We start from the raw sequence: 21,727 nt of genomic DNA, 5'->3' as shown, positions 1-21,727 counted from the left end.
TGGGGGGGTAGAGAGAGAGAGAGAGAGAGAGAGAGAGAGAGAGAGAGAGAGAGAAAGAGAGAGAGAGAGAGACACACACACACACACGAAGAGAGACACAAAAGGTTGGGGGGGGGCAAGAGAAGACAAAAAGAGGGGGTAGGAAGGAGCCATCATTAGAACATAATATCTTGGAGCAGAAATAAGCCATTCAGCCCATCAGTACACCCCACCATTTAATCATGAGATGATCCATTTTCCCACAGCCCCATTGTCTGGCCTTCTCCCCATAACCTGATACCCTGGTTAATCCCTGCCTTAAATACATCCAATGACCTAGCCTCCACAAGCGCCTGTGGCAACAAATTCCACAGATTTACAATCCTCTGGCTGAAGAATTTCCTCCACATCTCTGTTCTAAGCAGATGCCCTTCAATCCTAAAGTTGTGCCCTCTTGTCCTAGACTTTCCCACCATGGAAAACAACCTTTCTAAATCTACTCTGTCCAACCCTTTCAACAGTCAAAATGTTCAAATGAGATCCCTTCTCATTCTCCTATATTCCAATGAATTCAGGCCAAGTTATAGATAAAAGTAGGCTTTTTCCCCCCAATGAGTTTAGGTGAGATTTAAATAGAGAACATGGGTTAAGGGTGAAAAGGAAAAGGTTTAAAGGAATATTTGGGAGGATATGGAGGGTCTGGTGCAGGTCAATGGGACAAGGCAGAAAAATAGTTTGCCACAGAGAAGAAGGGCATTAGGACGTTTCTGTGTTGAAAGGTCTATGGTTCTAAAAAATGGGTGGGGGGGGGGAGGTTGGGAGAGAAGAGGAAAAGGAAAGCAGGAGCAAAAGGGAGAGAGACAAAAGGAGAGGGAGGGAGAGACAAAGATGAGAGGGAGAGAGACAAAAAGGAAAAGGGAGAAAAAAGGAGAGAGAAAAAGAAAGGGAGGAGACAATCAAGAAGAAATAGCAGATCAAAATTATGAAAGCACATGTGTAATTGCAACATTATAGCCTATACAATTTACATCAGCATCATGCTAAAAATGTCATTGAGAGTGACAAACCAACATGAAATTGAATGAAGTTCTTTGTCACGCAACCAAAACATATCCAAGTTGGTTTGGCTGCTACCGAACAATCCAGGTCATACTGCAAGTTGTCCACAATAACAAACATATGTAGAAAATAAGGGAGAAAGTGACAAACAGTACCAGGACTCTGCTAAAAGCCAAATGAAAAGGTTTCTTACCTTTTCATGCAAGCCCAGAAAAGCCTGCTCCGATGTCCCCTTTCAACCTGGAGGTGGCTGGGACGTTGATATGATGTTGAGGAGGCGTGGCTACTGGTGCCATGATGTTATACATGAGTGCTGAGCAATGGCCGCCTTCGTTACCCATCATCCCCAAGCAGCTGGAACTGTTCTGTTTCCCAGAACAGTTCCACCTGCATGGGGGGGTGGGGGGGGGGGGGAGTTCGGGGTAGGGTAAACGGCCATTGCTCTGGCACACATTGAGCCGCTAGTACTGACAAGCAGCCCCGAAGGCTGAAGCAAGCCTGGTGAGGTGCCGGAGGCTGAAACAGCCCACCCCGGCCAACTCACGATGGCCGGCCCCCACCTGCCCTGCAGGAATCATAGAGGGAGAGTGGTGAGTGAGTGGGAGAGAGAAAAGATAGATCGTGGGCTGATGGCATCACTGCAACGTCATCAGCCTGTCCCTAGCCAGTCGCTTGCAGTAGCAGTACATTCATGATGCATGGCGGAGCGCTCTGTGGAGTCGGTGCCCTGAAGTAGGTCGGGGAGCATTCATGAAGGTAAGTTTTCCGACCTGAGGGTGGAGAATCTCGGCCTTCACGTTTGAATTTTTTTGCTTTATGAAAGGGCTCATCTTTTGCCAGTTTCCAGAAGGAAACAACTCATCCTTGAGTCTGGAGATAATGTGGTCTCAAACACAGGTTCCTTCTGCCAAACAGAAGTGCGGGGGGGGAAGAAAAGAAAATTACCAGGATGAGGAAAATCCTTTTCTTAAATAAAAGAAGCTCTCCTGAGAAAACAAGGGTAGTATATGGAATTGATAAAGGGGAGGTTGCTTTTTGTTCAGCGACCATGTCTTTTTTTTTTAAATTCAAGTAGCCGTGAATCACCATGAATGTGGGTACCTGATTTATTCTAATTGCAGTTTCGATTAAGGTAGTCAGTAATGGCAATGGAATCTGATCCTTCAAAAATGACATCACTGGCTTGAGCTATTTTGGATGAACTCCTCAAGGGACGAGACTAGAGTGGTACACAAAATAAATTACAAAAAAGTATTATTTCAAAGTGTCTCATCATAGGAGATATGCCTGACAAGCCTTATTGCTTTTCTTCCTTATCTGAAAAGAGCTTAATTTTTAATTTTGGTTTGCATACCTTTGAACAAGAAAGAGTTACAGGTTACAGGGGAGTTAATAGGAGCAAGGCTTACACAAGAACACAAGAAATAGAAGTAGGCCTTTCAACCCATTGAGCTTGTTCCACTAATTAACAGATCATGGCTGAACATGAATTTAAGATTATGGAGCAATAGATACAGCTCCACCTCCTCATAATGCTCAATTTCATGACTTTGAAATAGGCTGTCTGCATTTTAAATACATTCAGTGAGGCAGCCTTCACTGCTTCCCTGGACAGAGGTTCGTTGGGAATTCTCTGGGAAAGCCAGTTCCTCCTCACCTCCATCCTAACCTTATTCCCTCAAATCTGGAGGCTAGGTCCCAGAGTTCAAGTCTTATCTCCCCATGGAATAACATAAACACAGCCGCTGTGTTCCACGAAATTATTCCTATTTTCCCGGAACGCAAGCTGCATTAAAAAAAAGTTCGGAACAGGAGTGAGGGTGCCATTCCTGTTCCTACAGCCCTTGTAAATTTCCTGGAACACCTACAGCCTAAAGAGAACTGCAAGCATTCCATGAACAACGGGCCAATGAATAGAATGCATCAATGTCGTATAAAACACGCTTCAGGTATACTGCCTAAACTCGAGTAAAGCAGAAGAGATTTGGTGTTTTGGTCGTTCACATGTGAACGACAAAGCAATTCCTCAGACTGGTAAAATCATGCAGTCTATATAAAAAAAACATATGAGGCATTCTGCATGGAAACAGGCCCTCAGCCCAATTTGGCCACGCCGACCAAAATGCTCCAACTGCTTGTATTTGTCCCGTATCCTTCTAAGCCCATCTGATCAATGCATCTGTCCAATTTTTTTCCATAAATGTTGCAATAGTACCTGGCTCAACCACTCCATACAGCCCATTCCATACAGCCACCAACTTCTTTGTACAAAGATACCTTTCAGGTTCCTGTTAATGTCTTCCCAACCCTCAGCTTAAACCAATATCTTCTGATTACCAATTCTCCTCCTCTGGGTTAAAGACTCTGCGTTCACCCAATCTATTTCTCTCAAGAATTTGTACATCTCTGTGAGATCACCCCTCTTCCTCCTCTGTTCCCAGGAATGAAGCTCCAGCCTGTTCAACCTCTCCCTCCTGGATTCCTCTGCTCTACAACACTTCCCAGATCCCAATCTTTCACTGTGTGGGCCCTTCCCATGTCAGACCTCTCAAAATGCAACATCCCACGTTTCTTCCCCCCCCCCTGATCAAAATTCTGCTGCAAATTTTCATTACCTACAATACCAGACACTTTTGCATAATCCACAAACATGTAGTTTCTCATCTAAATCACTGATCTAGATCCGTCAATTTTAATCTTTCTTCAGTTATGGTGCCCCAGCACTCTGCTCAAAGTTTATGGGCCCCCTTCCCTGTGAAGCAATCAAGTTTTGGTTTCTTCCAAACTTCTCTCCTACCAACTACATAAAAACAAAAATTATGCTACACAAGCTGAAAACATGGCCTTTTACTTAAATGTGCTGTGGCCCCCAGGGGAAAATTGCTAATCTAGATGACAAACACCAAAAGGCTCAGCACCTAACCCTGTGGCACACCATGGGTCATAGACCTCCAGTCCGAAAAACAACCTTCCATCATTACCCTCTACTTCCATTAGCGCCTCCATTTCCTCAGGAGCTTGTGGAGATTTGATACGACTTTGGAAACTGGCAAATTTCTACAGATGTGTGGTGGAAAGTGTGCTGATCAGCTACATCACAGTCTGGTATGGGGACACCAATACCCCCGAGTGGAAAACCCTGCAAAAGATAGTGGACAGCTCAGGTCATCACAAGCAAAACCTTCCCCACCATCAAGAACATCTACGGGGAACGCTGCTACCATCAGAAAAGAGATACAGCTACTACAAGACTCGCACCACCAGGTTCAGGAACAGCTGCTACCCCTCCACCATCAGACTCCTCAACAACAAACTCAATCAGGGGCTTATTTAAGGACTCTAACTTTTGCATTTCATTGATTCTTTTTTCTTTAACTCTGTATTGCAGTTTCTTTACATTTCTTTATTTGTTTACATGTGGACATTGAGTACAGTTTTTAAAACAACCTGCCTTGCCCGCAGGAAAAAGAATCTTAGGGTTGTACGTAATGACATGTATGTAGTACTCTGACAACAAATCTGAAATCACTCTCTGCTTTCTTCTATGGCCAATTTTTCATCCATTCTGCTATCTCACTTGGTATCTCATGCAATCCAACCTTTCAGAGGAACTTACCATGCAGAACCTTATCGGATGCCTTGCTGAAATTCATATATATATGCAATGAATACAGCTCTGCCCTCATCATTGTCCGTCCAAGTGCATGCACACCTTCTCCCTCAGAATGCTCCAGTGCAGAGGTTCTCAACTCTTCCCACCCGCCCCCCCCCCCCGCCCCAACATCTCGCATACCACCACAGGATGTCATAGGTGCTCTGTGGTTAATAAGAGATTACTTAAGGAACCACGTACCTTTGATACCACTTCCAATTGAAGACAATAATTCTGATGACAGACCATATTCATATATCAGTATACTGTGTTGTCAGAGCAAAACACCTCAATTTTCAAATTCTCAGTGACTTCCTTGACATCTCAAATCAATGAACAAGTTGCAAGCTAATTGGTCGTTATGCTCATTACCCACTTTTGGTTCACTGGTCACCTTGTTAATTGTCAGTGTCTGTTAATTAATGTTGTAAATGCCCCCTGACTGTTGGGGAGGAGTGGAATCTGGGGGAGACAAGTTGGTAGATACTTGTTGAGAATAAAATGGGATTAGTGGTTCTCAACCTTCTTCTCTCCCCTCCTCCCCACCCCCACCTTTAGCATAGGTGGTCTGTGATTTGTAAGGGATTACTGAAGTGGTATGTGAGTGGAAAGAAAAAATTTGAAAACTACTGTTTTAATCGTACCTAACTGACTTGTTATGTGCATGGTTTCAGAACTCCAAAGGAAATGTACCAATGACAATTTTTCAATTACATTGGGTCTCAAGCAATGGTTCTCAACCTTCTTTCCCCACTCTCTAACTACCTTAAGTAATTCCTTACTAATCAGAGTACCTGTGGCAGTGGTTTTCAAACTGCCCCCTAAACTCACGTTCCACCCTGTTCCCTTTTCACCCTCCTTTTAGCTGATTCCTCAGTTCCCTAAACTCCTCCAGGTACACACGATCCAAGCTACTTATACGTGCCCCAAGCCTCCTTGCTCTTGAAAACAGGTCTGAATGTTTCTTATTATCACTTGCATATCTGATCCTTCACTCTAACAGAATGTACATCCTGAACTCGACACCACACTTTTTAAAAACATCCCATTTTCCCAACATGCCTCTTCCTTCAAACCATCTGTTTCAATGAACTCAAGCTAATTCTCATCTTATACCTTCAAAGTTGGCCCTGCCCCAAACCTGAATCTTATCTACCCCTTTCATAAATGTTGAGATTCCAGGACATCTCACTTTCATTCACCCGAATTCCAGCAAGCATAGTCCTAAGTGACTCAATCACTCTGCGTAGGCTAACGCCCTTCTCTCGAACCAATCTGGTGAACCTCCTCTGCACAGCCTCCAATACCAGTGAAATTTTTTTCCCCAAGTGAGGAGACCCAAACTGCACACGGCACTCCAGGTGCGGCCTTGCCAGTGCCCTGCACAGTCGCAGCAGTACCTTCCTGCTCTTCACTTCAATCCCACTCGAAATGAAGGTCAACATTTCACATGCCTTCTCAACAACTTGTGGCACTGCAAATCAACCTTTTGTGATTCTGCATCTTGCTTTGGTTGGTTAGAGCTTCTTTCCAAAGGGCTAAGTTGTCTCCTCTGTGCCCCAAAGATTTTGTAGTTCCGAGTTCCTGGTAGAATCAGCAAAGAAATGTTGCATCATCTCAAGCAGCAGGCTGGTTTCTTTTACAGCCAAAAAGTGGGCATTCATAACATCTGCTTTGCAGCTTATCTGAAGGTGATAGCCAATTGGACTTGGTGGTTATGTTGCTGTAGAAACAAATCTAGATACCCACGGTAATGATCCAGGGTCATAGGTTAAAATCCTATCTTAGAAATTGATGAGTCTGAAGTCTAAGAACACATCTGGAATTAAAACACAGCAACAGTGAATATGAAATTATAGGACTATTAACATGCATCTGTAACTTTGAAATCAAAAAGGGAAGATTAAACATATCTGAAGATAAATTAACATTGTGGAGGTAGAGACCATGATTAAAAATGCTTCCATTAACTTAACCCTCCCGACCGCATTAGGTGGAAGTTACAAGCAATTACAGACAAAAAAGTTCTAACAAATAGATAAACAATGCTTCATTTCTTGCATAACAGTCTCACTAACCTCAATGTGTCAAGGTACAATTTCTTTTAAACTAGGCAACAAAATTCAGAAAAGTCATAACCAAAATTTGTCTTGATAGAAGGGCCAATGGCCGAATGTGAGATGTCAAACCAGCATCACACCAAACTGTCAGATATCTAATTAAGTACCCATATTCCAAAATACACTTTCTATTTTTCACATTTGGTACAATAAAGGCTTCATTTAAAACAAGGCCACAAACCAACGACATAATGGTTTAAGGCAAGACAAAATAAATTCATCCCTCCAGCTGAGTGAGGTAAATGTTATGCGTGTTTATATACCGTAGATTTGGTTAGTTGATTTCATTGACTGTTGGGGATCATACAATAGGGAAAAACATCCAGAATCAGTGAAAAAGGGAAATAATATACATTTAAAAAATGACTGTCACTAATCCTGCAATCTCTCAAAAACTTGGGTCATTTCTATCCCACAATTCTACACTTGCCTGATTGCAAGGCCAGCATCTGCAGACACTGGGGGGTCGAGGGAGTCTATCCACTGCGTGAAATGAAGTCATCTCATGCTGGCATTTGAGAAGATTTTGCTTTCACACTAGACCCTTTTTAGGCCAATTGGCTGTTAATTCCTGGGACTATTTGCAAGTGTGAGAGGGGCTATATTTTAAGTCCACTTCAAGCATACAAAACCATGAAGTGGTTGAAAATTCATTTTCTGCATTAGCTGCCGATCTTGGTGCAGTCAGAATGCCTTTTTATTGAAAAAAAAATGGTGACTGTAAAGGTGGATATTCCCCGCCTTCATATCAGTGAACCCACCTCCATAAATCCTCTGGGTGCGGCTCCAAGACATCAAATCTGATCCTTCCTATGGCTGGTCGCACAAATGGAGCGGAGCGCTCCATCTTGCTCCATAAATGTTCTGCCACTGCAAGTGGCTGGATGGGGCAGGCTGATGACATCGTCAGCCTGAGACACAGAAGCGCAAATTTTAAAACCCTGACTGCGTGCACGGCAGGGAACACATTGGAGGTACGTTCCTATCATCAGTCCTAGAATTCACAGTACCTGCTCTACGGTCGCCATTTTCTGATATACTGCTCTTTCCCATTCGGACCGTATGTATGACGTCATATTGGCGGACAGTGTTACGGCATCAGTCACCCCCACCTCCATCAGCTCCATGGGACGCAACAAGGTGCTGCTCTTCATGAAAGCGATGCTGGAGCAGGCTTTTAAGCCGTCTTTATAAAAAGATAAGAGCAGATTTTTCTCTCCCAATGGAGCTGGCCTCGAAGCAGCGCCCCTCTAATAAATACACCCAGTGAAGAACATGGTGAAAGGTTTCATCAGGACATTGTGACATGGAAAAGTGGTATCAGGCAACTAGAATACATTAATCCTGGCCAACTATTGTTGGATACTGACACAAGAGGAATCAGATGCTGATAAACAAAAATAAGTGGCAAAACATTTTTAGATCAGTTGAACTAATGCTATGTGTCAGCACCATTATGCGATTAAACAGGCTATATTTGCTAAAAATTAATTTAGTGTTTCTTCAATTTTCTATGTGATACAGCAAATCTGAAATAATCTTTGTGTTCAGGGAGCAAAACTGTTGAAAAATTGTGTGGTCCCATGTAATTGATGGTGAAGAGAAAGATTGGGCTCAGCTGCACATCTCATAATCTGACAGCTGTCAAAAGCTGGACAAAAGGGTACGCCAAAGGTTGCCACTGTTGAACGTTGAACCTCTAACTGGTACATGCAAAATGGGCGAACATTGGAAGAAGGATAAATATCAAAATGTTCAATAATTTCAATTCAAACATCTTTATTGTCCAATCCAACTAACATTACATAAACATTCCCATTAAATTGCCTGTTGCTTACAAGAAAGTACACTTCAAAATATTAAAGAATAAAATTTGCTATGTAGTCTTTCAGACTTAACCAAGGAATTCTGATTTTCAGATCATCTTTACTCTCAACTGGTAAAGATTCTCACTTTCATTCAACATTTTACTCTCAACATCCACTGGTAAAGATTCTCACTTTCATTCATTCTCTTCCCACTGACTCCCCCCCCCCCCCCCCCCCCCCATCCCCTTAGATCTTGGCTGCTCATCTTGCACCCATGTTTGCACAAAACCCAAAAAATCTCCAACATTGTAGTTGAGAAACATGAATAATTTATTTAAAGGTCTTAGCCAATCTATGGAATACTTTGTTCCAATTTCAAAGGAACTTCGCTGCCTCAAAGGGGTTTCCCAAATTCTGACATTGCAAGGCCCTATCTACAAACTGTTGCAACAAATCAAATGTCAACAGTTTATCTTTTAATTCGTGATACAATATTGCCAATATCAAGTACAGTGTTTAGCATTTGGAAACAACAGTAGCTTGAATAGATTGTCAGACTGGCAATGGGATCCGACCCCAATTTTTTTTCCCTCCCACTGATGGTTGCTCAACTGGCTGAGCTTCTCCTGCAGATCGATTTTTACTGGAAAAACTGCAGGTCAGGCGCTGAATTTTTCAAGAACAAGCAGACAAGATCCAGTAGGACAACATTCATGACATGAACCTCGATTATTGCATCTCAAACAATAGAGCCAGGCTTTTGCCACCACAATAAATTGAGACCCAACGCCAAACAAGGCAGCCTTGGGAACGCCAGCTTTGCTGAAGTTCCAAAGCCATGGAATTTGGTCATAAATGTGCAAGAAATAGAAGGCAGCTCCTCTTGCTAGCTTCACCATCTAGTTAAAATCTCAGTCTTTTTGCTCTTTTACCCTAATGCAATTTTCCTGCACCTGCCTATAGCCCTGGGTTGGATCTGCAACTTGCATCTCCCATGGGAATACCCCTCACCATCCCATTGATCACAACCCCAACCTAAATATTTTGAACATGTACCAAACCTCAAACCACCTGTTATTTTATTTTCATTTGCTTTAATTTTGCCTAATAACCATATGCGGCACATCAAGGCTTCCTCGAAGTCCAAAAAGACCACATCCACTGGTTCACTAACAACTATTCTTATAACAAGATTTTCTGACAGATTTTTTTCAAGCAAGATTTCCTTTTTAGAAACTCTCATTCCAGTTCAAGTAAAATCTCATCGACTTTAACCAAGTCCATTATTTTTTTTCAAGGTTCCTTTTACCACTTTAATAAAAGCTTCCACTGATGCAGGATTTAGATCCAAAAGACCAATTGCCATCTCCCCCACAGAAGCTGTTTGATCCACTGAGTTTCTCCAACAGTTGTTATTTTTATTCCAGATTGCAACATGTACAGTCACTTGATGTTCCGTCCCTACGACTGATACCCGGTTAACTGATCTACAGTCCACCATTTCCCTCCTCTCCTACCTCCTATTTATGGGAAGAGTGGAGGTTTCAGAGACACACAAATGTGACCATCTCACAGAAAGGAAGGGAATCTGACCATGGTGACTGAAGAGGAGTCTCCTTCCCCCGCTCGCTCTCGCTCGCTCTCGCTCGCTCTCGCTCGCTCTCTCTCGCTCTCTCTCGCTCTCTCTCGCTCTCTCTCGCTCTCTCTCGCTCTCTCTCGCTCTCTCTCGCTCTCTCTCGCTCTCTCTCGCTCTCTCTCGCTCTCTCTCGCTCTCTCTCGCTCTCTCTCGCTCTCTCTCGCTCTCTCTCGCTCTCTCTCGCTCTCTCTCGCTCTCTCTCGCTCTCTCTCGCTCTCTCTCGCTCTCTCTCGCTCTCTCTCGCTCTCTCTCGCTCTCTCTCGCTCTCTCTCGCTCTCTCTCGCTCTCTCTCGCTCTGCATTGTCTGCCACAGGAGGAAAACATGTGAAATCCCACCACAACTGCTAAACTTGAGCATTCAGGAGAGTCATGATCCCCTTCATCGGGAGCACGTAGATATGGAATGAAGGCCTCCTCCCAAATTGCTCATCCACCTAATTTATTAAACATCCACTTCATCTGTATAATTAATGCCTGCGAGTTCAAAATTGGCCTCATCAGTCTCATCAGAACCCAAAGAGTTACATCTCAACCAAGTCATCATGAAGAAAGGGAGCGGAGAGGGGCAACAAAACCTCAAGATCATGACACTCCCACAGTTTTGGACATCTCAAGTATTCTCTAGCTTCCCACATGAAGGTGTTATTCTCAGCACAAGAGTTTGCAAACTCTGGAGTCTGGTGCAAACAACAAATTGCAGAAGGAACTCAGAGGTTCTGTGAAGGGACATGGATGGTCAATGTTTTGGGTTAACACCCTTCCCCATTTTCTTCTTCTACTGCCTTGGAAAAGCAACCAATCCCATTAAAAGACTCATCCCACCCCAGCCACACTCTTTTCATCCCTCCTGTCAGGAAGAAGAATCACAAGTGTGATTCACCACCGGATTTAAGGGCAGTGTAGTATGTGCACTACCATGAAGTGTGGAAAGAATGACACACACCTCCCCATTGCTAATGACAGGAGTGACGACACAGCAATACCAGCCTCGGATTGGTTGGTGTTCCAGCCATTGCTAGTTGTTTCCTGCTGTGTGGGTTGTCACCTGGGACAAAGGTTGTTGGCTCCCGTGGTCGCCCGCCATCTTGTGTGCCAGTTAGAGGGCCACTACAGCAGTTTCTTTCCCCACAGTTACTAGACTCCTGAATGAACCGCAGAATTGTAAAATTATGCTCATTTGCTCTATACCAATAGATCACTCTCTGTAACTCGTGCACTGTGTCTGATCTGAACAATGCACAAAATGACCAATGCTTTACTCACAAAACAACCTCTAACATGTGACAATAAATTTAAACAACTTCCGGACTATCCTTGTGTTATTGTCCAGTTTTCAAGATGAAAACTGAAAGACAAAAATATTATGCATGGACAATGCTGCCAGCTGCTAAAGATCCAAATTGACTGATGGATTCCATTAATTTGAATTATCTGACTATTAATGGGGATTTCATTGACGAGATGTCAAGTATCAAATGCAAACAGATACTCCTTAGGGTATGAAGTAGATTGCATCAATTGGCAATTGTGAAGCTTTCAATCATCGAACAAGCCCGAAACAGACCTCCCAGATGAGGCAGAGCTTGTCATACACATCATTCAGACAAATGTGCTACATTCGGTGTTCTTATCGACAGTGATGAGACCAAAGGCAGACTGAGTGACTGCCGAACACCTAGGCTCTGTAGGTCCAAACTTGAGCTTCCCATTCCCTGGCTACTGCTAGTGCAATCCTCACAAACTGTATTTGATATTTTTGTGCCAATAACCATAAGATCGCTCAATAAATACAGTTCTGGTTCCAATGGAAAATCCACTTCTGTAATTTTTGTCAAAATTTCTACCAAAAAGATCTTACTTTCATGCATGTTGAACGTTCCAACTTCTATACGACACCTAAAACACGAGTCCAGAATTTCAGATTTTAAACCATGTAATTTTTGAGGTGTAAGGTACAAATGGTGCATTAAATTGTATTGTACCAACCTATATCTGATATTAATGATGTCATATTATCAGAGCATAATTTTGACCAATATTGTCCTTGAATCCTTTTCTTTCTTAACTTTCTCCCCCTCAACCTTCCTCACGGTTTCTTCCTCTATCTGTCGCTCCACCTCCCACACCTTCTGTCCTAGACCCCATCACCTCTGAGCCCTTTCCCCAGCTTATTACTGCTTATGTACTGTATATATGGACGTAATCATCGAATTTTGTAGACAAATTTTTGGGTACAATTTAGAAGGGTCTACTATTACAAGCACACTACCTTTGACTGCGGTGAGTATCTGCATTTGTTCGGGGTGTCGGGAGCTTGGATGAGCGGGCGGCTGGAGCCTGAGTGATAGTCCACGGTTAGGGCATTGGGAGCTCCAGTGGTCAGGCAGCTGGGGCATTGGGAACTTGGATGGACAGGGGGGCCAGGACCAAAAGTAGGGAAGTTGACTTTTATACAGTATGACTATTTCACATACGTATACAGTACGCAATTTCATCTCAATCTCGATAAAGGATCCTGATCCAAAATGTTGACTGACCGTTTCTACCCATGAATGCTGTCTGACCCGATGAGTTCCATCACTTCTTTGCTCAAGATTCCTGCATTTGCCCTTGTATGCTTATCAAATCAGGCCATTCTAATTTAAAAGAGAACATGGAATATAGTTGAAAAATAGCCTCATGCTCCCCTTTCCCCTAATATTAGAGGAAGCTCACAAAGAGAGCTCTTGTATTCACCATTATTTCAAAAGCTTGGTGTGAATAAACAAGATTGCATACCCTTTGATCTGAATACATGTGCGACCCAAGTAATGCACTGTTCACAACCCTCTTTTAATTTATTTACAAGCCAGTAATTATATCTAGGAATAAGTACTGGCTTGCAAATAATCTTGACATAAAAATCTTTTTGGAATAAATAGGAGGGCAGGGTATGCATATAGGTGCAAAAGAGACTATTTTGCGTGAGTGTTAAAAATTGTACACTATGATTCACAGAGTGTTGCATGCATCTGGGACAGAAGAATATCTGAAATAGAAACAAGTGCAGATGACTCAGCCAAATCATTTACTCTGGCATTCAGTTCAAAGTGTTCAAAGGTTCCTTTATCGTGCAAACAAAATAGGCAAAATTTGTTTTCTTTGTCTGCCATGCACAGACACAGAATGAGGCACCACTAACCCAAAGCCATGATCAAGATAGCAAAGAGAAGCAAAAGAGAGTCCCTTTGAGTGTCCGCGGATCCTACCACCTTTGCTGATGCCACCATTTTCGGTAACCTCCATGGCCGCACAGCCTCCTGTCAATTTGACAGGCGAACCAAAGTTCAAAGCATCCATCACCCTCCGTGGCCCTGGTTCTGAACCCCTGATGCGATTAAGAACCTGTCAGCCCCCGAGACCCTTGGCATCTTCACAAATACCAGCCCCGATACCTGGTTCCCAGGATCCAGTCACCTGCAGCTTAGTGGAAATCCTTGGACTGCCATGTCCCTTGGTGGTCTGCTCCCATGGTCGCCTACTCTGTTAGTTGGATATAATAAGGGATGAGGTAAGAATTTATCTGTGCGAAAGGAGACAAGGAATGAGAGACGACGGGAGAAGGATGTGTTTAAACGAAAGCCAGAGAAGTCGATATTAATGCCATCTGGTTGGGGAGTGCCTAGTCAGAAGACGAGGTTTTGTTCCACCAATTTACCAGGTGGTCTCAGTCTGGCAGTACATGAGACCACGGACAGACATGTCAGCAAGGGAAATGGGATGGGGAATTGAAATGGGTGGTCACTGGGAGATCCACACTATTGTGGAGGACAAAGTCAGCTGGAACATCTCTGTAGCTACTTTGTCAAACTTCAGAAGTATTTTGTATATTTCAAAAGATAATCACTCATTCTGTTGAACATTGGAAACAACAGGTCCATTTGCTTTCACCTCCTGGGACAAAACACCCCAGCCAGAAACTGATCTAGTGAACCCTCACTACATTCCCTCCATCGCAAATATATTATTTCTCGAGTCGGGAGACCAGACCCAGATGCTCCCTTATCAAGGCCTTGTACGAACACAATAAAATGTTTTTGCCCTTCCACTCAAATTCTCTCAGTACATCCCAACATTTCTGTAGACTCTTTATTGCTTGATGTAACTGAATGTTTCTCACCAAATACTTCTGAACAAGAGGAACCAGATCCCTCTTCCAAAATGCCACTAAGTCTCTTACCACCTTAATCAAAAGTGCTTTCCCTTTAAATATTTTGCAATAACAAAGTGGGTGACCTCACTTTGCTTAGTATAATATTTTATATACCATATTCTCTCCAATTTATTTAATGTGTCAACATCTCCTCGAGTCCTCTCCGCATCCTCCTCACAACCCAAACTACTGGGCCCCCTAGTATCATAGCAAACCTAGATGCATTATACTAAGTTCCCTCATCCTCATTTTTGGGACAGATTTGTCACCTTGGGCCACAACATCTCACTCATCACCACCTTCCCCAGTTGAAAAATAACTTAGTTGTTCCTGGTTTTCCACTCATTACCTCAACCTGTGTGCCTTAATTCTGCTGAATCAGCTTGTGTCTGACACCTTATTTAAGGAATTCTACAAGCCCAAATACTCCACATTCATTATTACTGCCCTTATCTATTCTATCTCAATTCCACTCTCAAAAATGTAATACGTGTCAAATGTGATTTCTCTTTCTTAAATCCCTGTTGATTCTGCTCAGAGTTGTGCAGCAGTAAACCAGCCCCTTCAACCCATCTACATTAATCTTATTTGCCAGCATTACAACTGTATCTTTTAATACTCAGTCTATTTAACCATCAGTCTAAATGCCTCTTAAATGTTGTGATTATATCTGATTCCACCATCTCCTCTGGAAGCACATTTCAGATATCAACAACTCTGCAAAAAACCTTTGCCCTCAAATCCCCTTTAAAACTCCTCTCTCTTAAGCCTATGCTTTCTTATCAGATCTAGATGTTTGACTATCTATCCTATCCATGCCTGTTAATATCTTATTTAAGTTTTTTTTAATTTATTTAAGGATACACCACGGTAACAGGCCTCTCCAGCCCATGATCTTCCACTGATAAAATACATCCAGGTGACCAATTAACCTTCTAACCCTGTACATCTTTGGAATATGGGAGGACACCAGAGGAGCTGGAGGAAAGCCACACAGTACATGGTGAGAATGCATAAACTCCTTACAGACAGCAGCAGATTTGAACCAAGGTCACTGGTGCAGCATCTTATTTACTTCTAACAGGTTGTTCCTTAACCTCCCTTGCATGAGGGAAAATAATGTCACATCTTTAAAGGAATTAAATACATTTTTAAGGGTACATGTGGACCAAGTTATTTCCCCTCCCTCCCCACACACAGACAGACAGAATGGTAGGTGCCAGGAGCTATGGAGGAAGCAGTTAAGTTTGCAGCATTTAAAATACAAGAATAGAAGGATATGCATCATATCACATGCAAACAGCAGAGTTTCAGTTTAATTGGGGAATCTTGTTCATAGCCGACATTAAGGGCCAAGGGGCCTGTTCTTGTTCAAACTTTCCCCATAACAAAGGGCCTCCAAACCAGGCAACATCCTGTTGAATTTCTGCTGAGCTCTCTCCAGAGTAATTGCAGTCCACTACCATTTTAAAAGTGCTGTACTCAAGGTCAAAATTCAATTTATTGACATGAGCACTCAAGGTTCAGTGAAAATTTGCTTGCGCTAAGTTCTGGCACCATTTTCAAAATAAAGAAACAGAAGCAAAAGAGTAGCCCTTCAGAGATTTCCAGGTGGTGGATCCTGATGGCCCCTCTGATGTTGTGACCTCCAGCTCCTCTGTGACGTCAAAGGTTAAGGGGAGAAGGCCGGGCAGTGGGGCTGAGTGGGAAAATGGATCAGCTCTTGATTAAATGGCTTGGCAGACTCAATGGGCTGAATAGCCTATTTCTACTCTCAGGTCTTGTGTTCTGTACATCTTGAAAATCCTGATTGCCATTTGAAAGAGTGAGTGGAGAGGAAAGATGGGAAAACACCACCAAAGTCTGCAGTGAAACAGTCAATGCAGCTCAGTGGTGCCAATACTACTTCCAACTCCATAGTACTAGTGGCTTTTGAGGGCAAGATACCGTTCATTTCTGCTTCAACTACTAAACAATCTGTTCAATCAAGCAAGACAAATAGGGAAGAGCAAACGGATGCCAAAGAATGACTCAAATAGCAAATCAGGAGGCATTGGGTCCCAGTAAAAAAACATCTCCTATAGATTCACCACTGAAATGTTGCTTCATTTGGAAGGACTGTTTGGAGCCCTGAATAGTGGTGAGGGAGGTGGTGCAGGTACGAATGTGTCACAATCCATCTTCCTCTATCCTACCCTGAACTAAAAACAGATAAGAGCAGATAACTTGGAATCTGACCCCATTTTGTTGGGACTGTTTTGTGGATAAATTGGATCTTGTGCTTACACAGTTCTGTACCTACAAATAAAAGCACTTTCTGTGAAGAGCTCAGATGGCCAAAAACCTGTGAAAGATTTCCACAGAAATGCAAGGTTTGATTATAACCCAGTAGATCTGTATTTCAGGCCCGAAACATCAGTTATATATCTTTACCTCCTGTGGACACTGGAGACCTGCTGAGTTCCTCCAACCTTTCTGTCCTTTTATTACAATCTCAGCATCTAAAGAACTGTATTTCTCAACCAGTGGTTCATAGCAATGTGGGAGGACATATTACTGATACAATAAACAAGTTCTGCAGTATAAAAAAACAAGGCTGTACATTTGACAAAACTAAATTTCTCAAGTGTTTTTTCCCCAATAAAAAAAATTCCCATCAGAACAAAACAAGAAAGTCTTGGTGGTTGAGGGCAGCCATTCTCCATGGGGGCATTTAAGGGCCATAGACTGAAATCATAAAATATTTTAAAATGTGTTTTATGTTGTTAATAGGAGAGAAGTCTGGAAGAAACGAACTAAATTTCATTGCTTCACAGGGAAGGGAGCACATAAACATTGTGCAGGATCCTACAGGGACCATAGTTTAAAAAAAAAGGTCAGGAATGGCTGGTCGAGGAAGTGCCCTTAAGAAATTCTAACTGGGAGAAATAAGGTTGAGAAAGCTGCTTTAGTCAAGACAGATGGAGAGGGTTTTGGATATTAAAGAAATCAAGGAAGGTGGCATTAGTGCAGGAAAGTAACACTGATTGATATAAGAGCTGAGGCATCATCTTACTGAGAGGCATCAAGAGCCAAATGCCTTACTCCTGCCCCCATTGTTTATGCTATTATCATAGCTAATCATTTCCATTAGATTAAAAATTCTGACCATACTGTATACAATATCAAAGTCTGCTGTCTTTAAAATGCAATTTCTTCAAGGTAAAATTCAGTGGGTCAAAAAAGAACCCTTATGCAAATCTACTCTAAACATCCATATTTCGCTGGCCTTTTACTTTGTAAAAGTTGGAGTTAGGGAAAACACACACTTGTACTCTCAATCGCACATTGGACTTAACACAACCAAGGGCTACTATATGTTACCCGCCATTCCTTGTTTAATGTGGGCATGGCTCCAATGCTACCTACAACACTAACGTACAACAACCCCAATTCCTCCCACCTTACCAATAACTCCTAATCTCCTTCTCTTCCCCATCTCTCTGTCTCCAGTTCATCACCCCCTTCCCTCTATCCAGAGCCATCCCTTCCCCATTTGCTGAAATTGGCTGAACAAAAGCCAATTTCCAAAGGTCAACATACTGATATTAGGGAGGGGAGAGAATTTATTATAAGAGTAAAAGAAGTGAAAGTAAATATTTGCATATGCTTCGAATGTCATTAGACTTATAATGATGAATTACATGTGGCTCGAACAACCAGTCTCAACAGGGGCTCTTTGTCCCACCTCCCCCCAGGGAGCACAGCCCACTGAAGTAAAAGCCTTGCTGCCTTTGCATCCCATGTAACAAATTTTCAAAATGTTTTTTATGAAGTCGGTAGAAGTATGGAAGAAACAAAAACTTGACTGCTTCCCAGGGAAGGAGGGGGGTCCATAAGCTTTGAGCAGTCCTAAAGGAGCCATAGCCAAAAGAAAAAGTTGAGAATGGCTGGGCTAGAGCCATTTAAATCTGGATTAGCATTTCAAAATGGACCAATAGACTGTAATGTTCCAGTCACAGTGTTCGCACTTCAGTTCTGTAATTTCTTGACAGACACAATTGCGAAGCGGACTACAACAATGGCACGAACAAGTCCCTATAATGTGCAGAGGATACAAGTCTAAAATAGTTCACTGTGTGGGTGACGTGAGTATGGGAGGAGCCCAACAAGAATCTAAAAGCTGCTTTCAGTCAGGATAATTAACAGCTAGTCCCTGATTTTGAATAAATACCAGAACTATAATGTGCACTTACAAAGGAACAGCAAATGTTGAAGAAATTTTGAAAATGAGGCATTATAATTAAAAGGTAAAAATTACTGAGTTTTATGGAGGACAGCTTACTGTTGGACCCTCGACTCTTGTTCATTATTCAGTAGCTATTATCCAGAGGAGGTACAACCAAGTTCAGCAGCAATTTATTCACTAATATATATATATATATTTTTAAATCACACATAACGTCCAGGTCTCACAGGAGAATGATGACTCAAATTAGGGAAATTATAATCTGATCGTCAGAGATAAATTCAACCAAGGTACCAAAAACTGAAGTTACAGTTTGGAACGCACTGCTGAGAATGAACTGGATTTTAGTGTTTGGATGAGCACTTGAATTGCCACAGTATAGAAAGCTATGAAGCAAACTTGAAGGTGCACATGGATGTGGAAGGCCAAAGGACTGTTTCTGCACCCTATGTTAACTACGACTCAAAGGAGTACCATAGAATTATCTAAGTTTTCCTGAAAGGGCCTTCAAAGTCTGATTTAACCCCCTACATTAAAGGCAGTGAAGCATTCCTCAAATGTGCTCTTATTTTATTGCTTTGGTTTATGGAGAGGAATCGAACAAAATTTTTGACTCAGGAATGGCAATGCTAACAATTGGGGCTTCAATTTAGACAAGAGATTAATTGTTAAATTAATGGTGCTTGTTATTGTGAAATTCCCATCTGTGATTGTACACTCATATCCTGATGTGACCTGCCCCAGGGTTTTGGTAACACAGCTAATTGACTCTCAGCTGCAGATTCATCCCCTTCCCCACTCATCATGTCCTGCACCTGCAGCCATCTATCTATCTCCACATTATCTTCCAGCTTGCCTCTTACCTTCATCCCCTTCCATCTCTCCTTTCTCCTCACCCCATCACCACCTCCTGACTCCCAGCTCCCTCATCGACAGTTGCTGGCTCATGGCACCAGAAATAATCTGGAGAATACAACTTTTGAGATCCTGCTCTTTAAATGGCTACCCAGATTTGGGGTGAGTGGGGAATGGTTTACAGGGGGTCTATGGGATGGGCTGCCAGAGGAAGTAGTAAAGGTGGACAAAATTACAATATTTAAAACAGGTGCATGGATGGAAGAGGTTTAGAGAGATAGTAAAAGCACTGAACTGTTGCGCTTCTCCAGCACTAACAATGTACTTTATCTACAAAGATACATAAGCAATGTTTCAGGCCTGAGCCCTTCATTAAGGTATGGAAAAATATGGGCAGATGCCCGAACAAGATGGGGGGGGGGGGGCAGAAGGAGCACAGTCCCAAATGCAGGAGTTAATAGGTGGATAAAGGAGGGCACACCAGGAAACAGGGGAGAGGGGATGGCTCTGTGAATGGAGAGGGAAGGGGGCGGAGAGCTGGAGGAAAGAAAGGAAAGGGAAGGGAGGGAAACAAAGTAGGTTCGCAGAAACCAGAGAAGTCTATGTTAATACCCAGATGGAAAATTAAGTATTGCTCCTCCAATTTACAGGAGGTCTTAGTGGGGCTCAGAATTGAAATGGTTGGCTGATGCAAGATCTTTTTTGTGGATAGACAAAGGTGCTCAGAGAAGCGATCTCCCAGTCTGCACCCAATCTATTCGATGTAGAGAAGGCCACAAAGAGATATTGGCCACGTGCAGGCTGGAATGAACATTTTAAGCTGAAGGGTTGGCTGTAAAACTGACTATATAATATCAAACCAACAGCAACACATTGGTGCAGTAGTGAAACTGAAGTCAGTGTTTTTGCTTCAGTGTAGCACTTCTCTATTGAGCTGACTGCTTAAAGATAGAGCCTCTTATCAAGGACAGACTGCGGTTAAAGGAAAGTACAGTACGCACTGTTTCTACTGTTGAATTTGCACACTCTAGAACAGATAATACAGAGCACATGCCAACTCAACAGATACAGAAAAACAAATCCTGAGTGTTTCCTTTGTATCTGCACCATCAATCTCTCAGAGGCAATTTAAATGCAGCTATTACTCCATACTATTAACAACTTTTGCAATTTTGTTCTTTAGTGGGAGAAGGGCTCAAAGAGCAACAAGTCTGGACACAGACTGAACACAGGGAAGATCTTTATTAAAACGCACACAAGGGGATCGCAACAGGGAAAACACACACTTGTACTCTCAATCGCACATTGGACTTAACACAACCAAGGGCTACTATATGTTACCCGCCATTCCTTGCTTAATGTGGGCATGGCTCCAATGCTACCTACAACACTAACGTACAACAACCCCAATTCCTCCCACCTTACCAATAACTCCTAATCTCCTTCTCTTCCCCATCTCTCTGTCTCCAGTTCATCACCCCCTTCCTCTATCCAGAGCCATCCCTTCACCCCCATTTGCTGGTATGCCCTCCCCCCTTATCCTGCCTTCGGGATTGTGCTACACAGTTTGACTTGGTGAGTTTTTCCAGCATTGTCTTTTTGTGCCAATGTATGGCATCCCATCCAAACTCAACTTTTGATCCTTCCATCACTGGCACTACTTCAAATATGCACCATTAAATTCTGCAGCTACTCACTCAAGTTTCTTCTGCACCTTCCAGACCTGTAACCTTTAGGGCCCAGAATGACAAGGACCCCACAATTCCATGATCTGCTGCAGGTTACCCCCCTCTTTACCTTGCTAACACATCTTCACTGGCCTGCAAATTGGAACTCACCTTCTAACAAACACTGAGGGGGGCAGCTCACAGTTTTTCCTGAAGGAAGCTCATGTTCTCTATCTTAAGGTTGGTTAGAAATGGGCAATAATATTGGCCTTCCCAACACCATTTGCATCTCATTCATAAATTTAATCAAAACTGGAAGCCCGTCCATTTCTTTTCTATTTCCAGTTCCATTTCTAACTGGCTAGCTCTTTGCAGCAGTCTTCCCAGACCCGTAATTGTTGAGGATGCTACTCCTGTGAACAATTACACCAACAATATTTGTGTTCTGATGGCTTTGCTTGCTCAAAGATTATCTATATCAGTAACACTTAAGATAATTAATGCACTTACTTGGCCTGACTCGTCAAGCTA

At 42.7% G+C, this 21,727-nt stretch overlaps 1 protein-coding gene across 4 annotated transcripts in view; it reads right to left on the bottom strand.

The window, feature by feature from the left end:
- wbp1la (WW domain binding protein 1-like a) overlaps positions 1-21,727 on the bottom strand; it is an 88,800-nt gene that overhangs the window by 51,624 nt on the left and 15,449 nt on the right. Inside the window, exon 2 of one of the 4 annotated variants that reach the window (XM_069900164.1) lies at positions 13,711-13,776. The exons of 2 other annotated variants lie outside the window; for them this stretch is intronic. In XM_069900164.1, the coding sequence (XP_069756265.1) occupies positions 13,711-13,776 (66 nt within the window). Of the gene's footprint in view, positions 1-6,090; positions 6,151-13,710; positions 13,777-21,727 lie in introns of those variants that run through there. One more of the 4 variants, XM_069900166.1, reaches the window with a different exon arrangement.

The sequence above is a fragment of the Narcine bancroftii genome, chromosome 10, assembly GCF_036971445.1.
Source record: "Narcine bancroftii isolate sNarBan1 chromosome 10, sNarBan1.hap1, whole genome shotgun sequence".
Taxonomy (NCBI): Eukaryota; Metazoa; Chordata; class Chondrichthyes; order Torpediniformes; family Narcinidae; genus Narcine; species Narcine bancroftii.
Note: the sequence above shows the minus strand (reverse complement) of the source record. Positions and strands in the feature narration are given on the sequence as shown.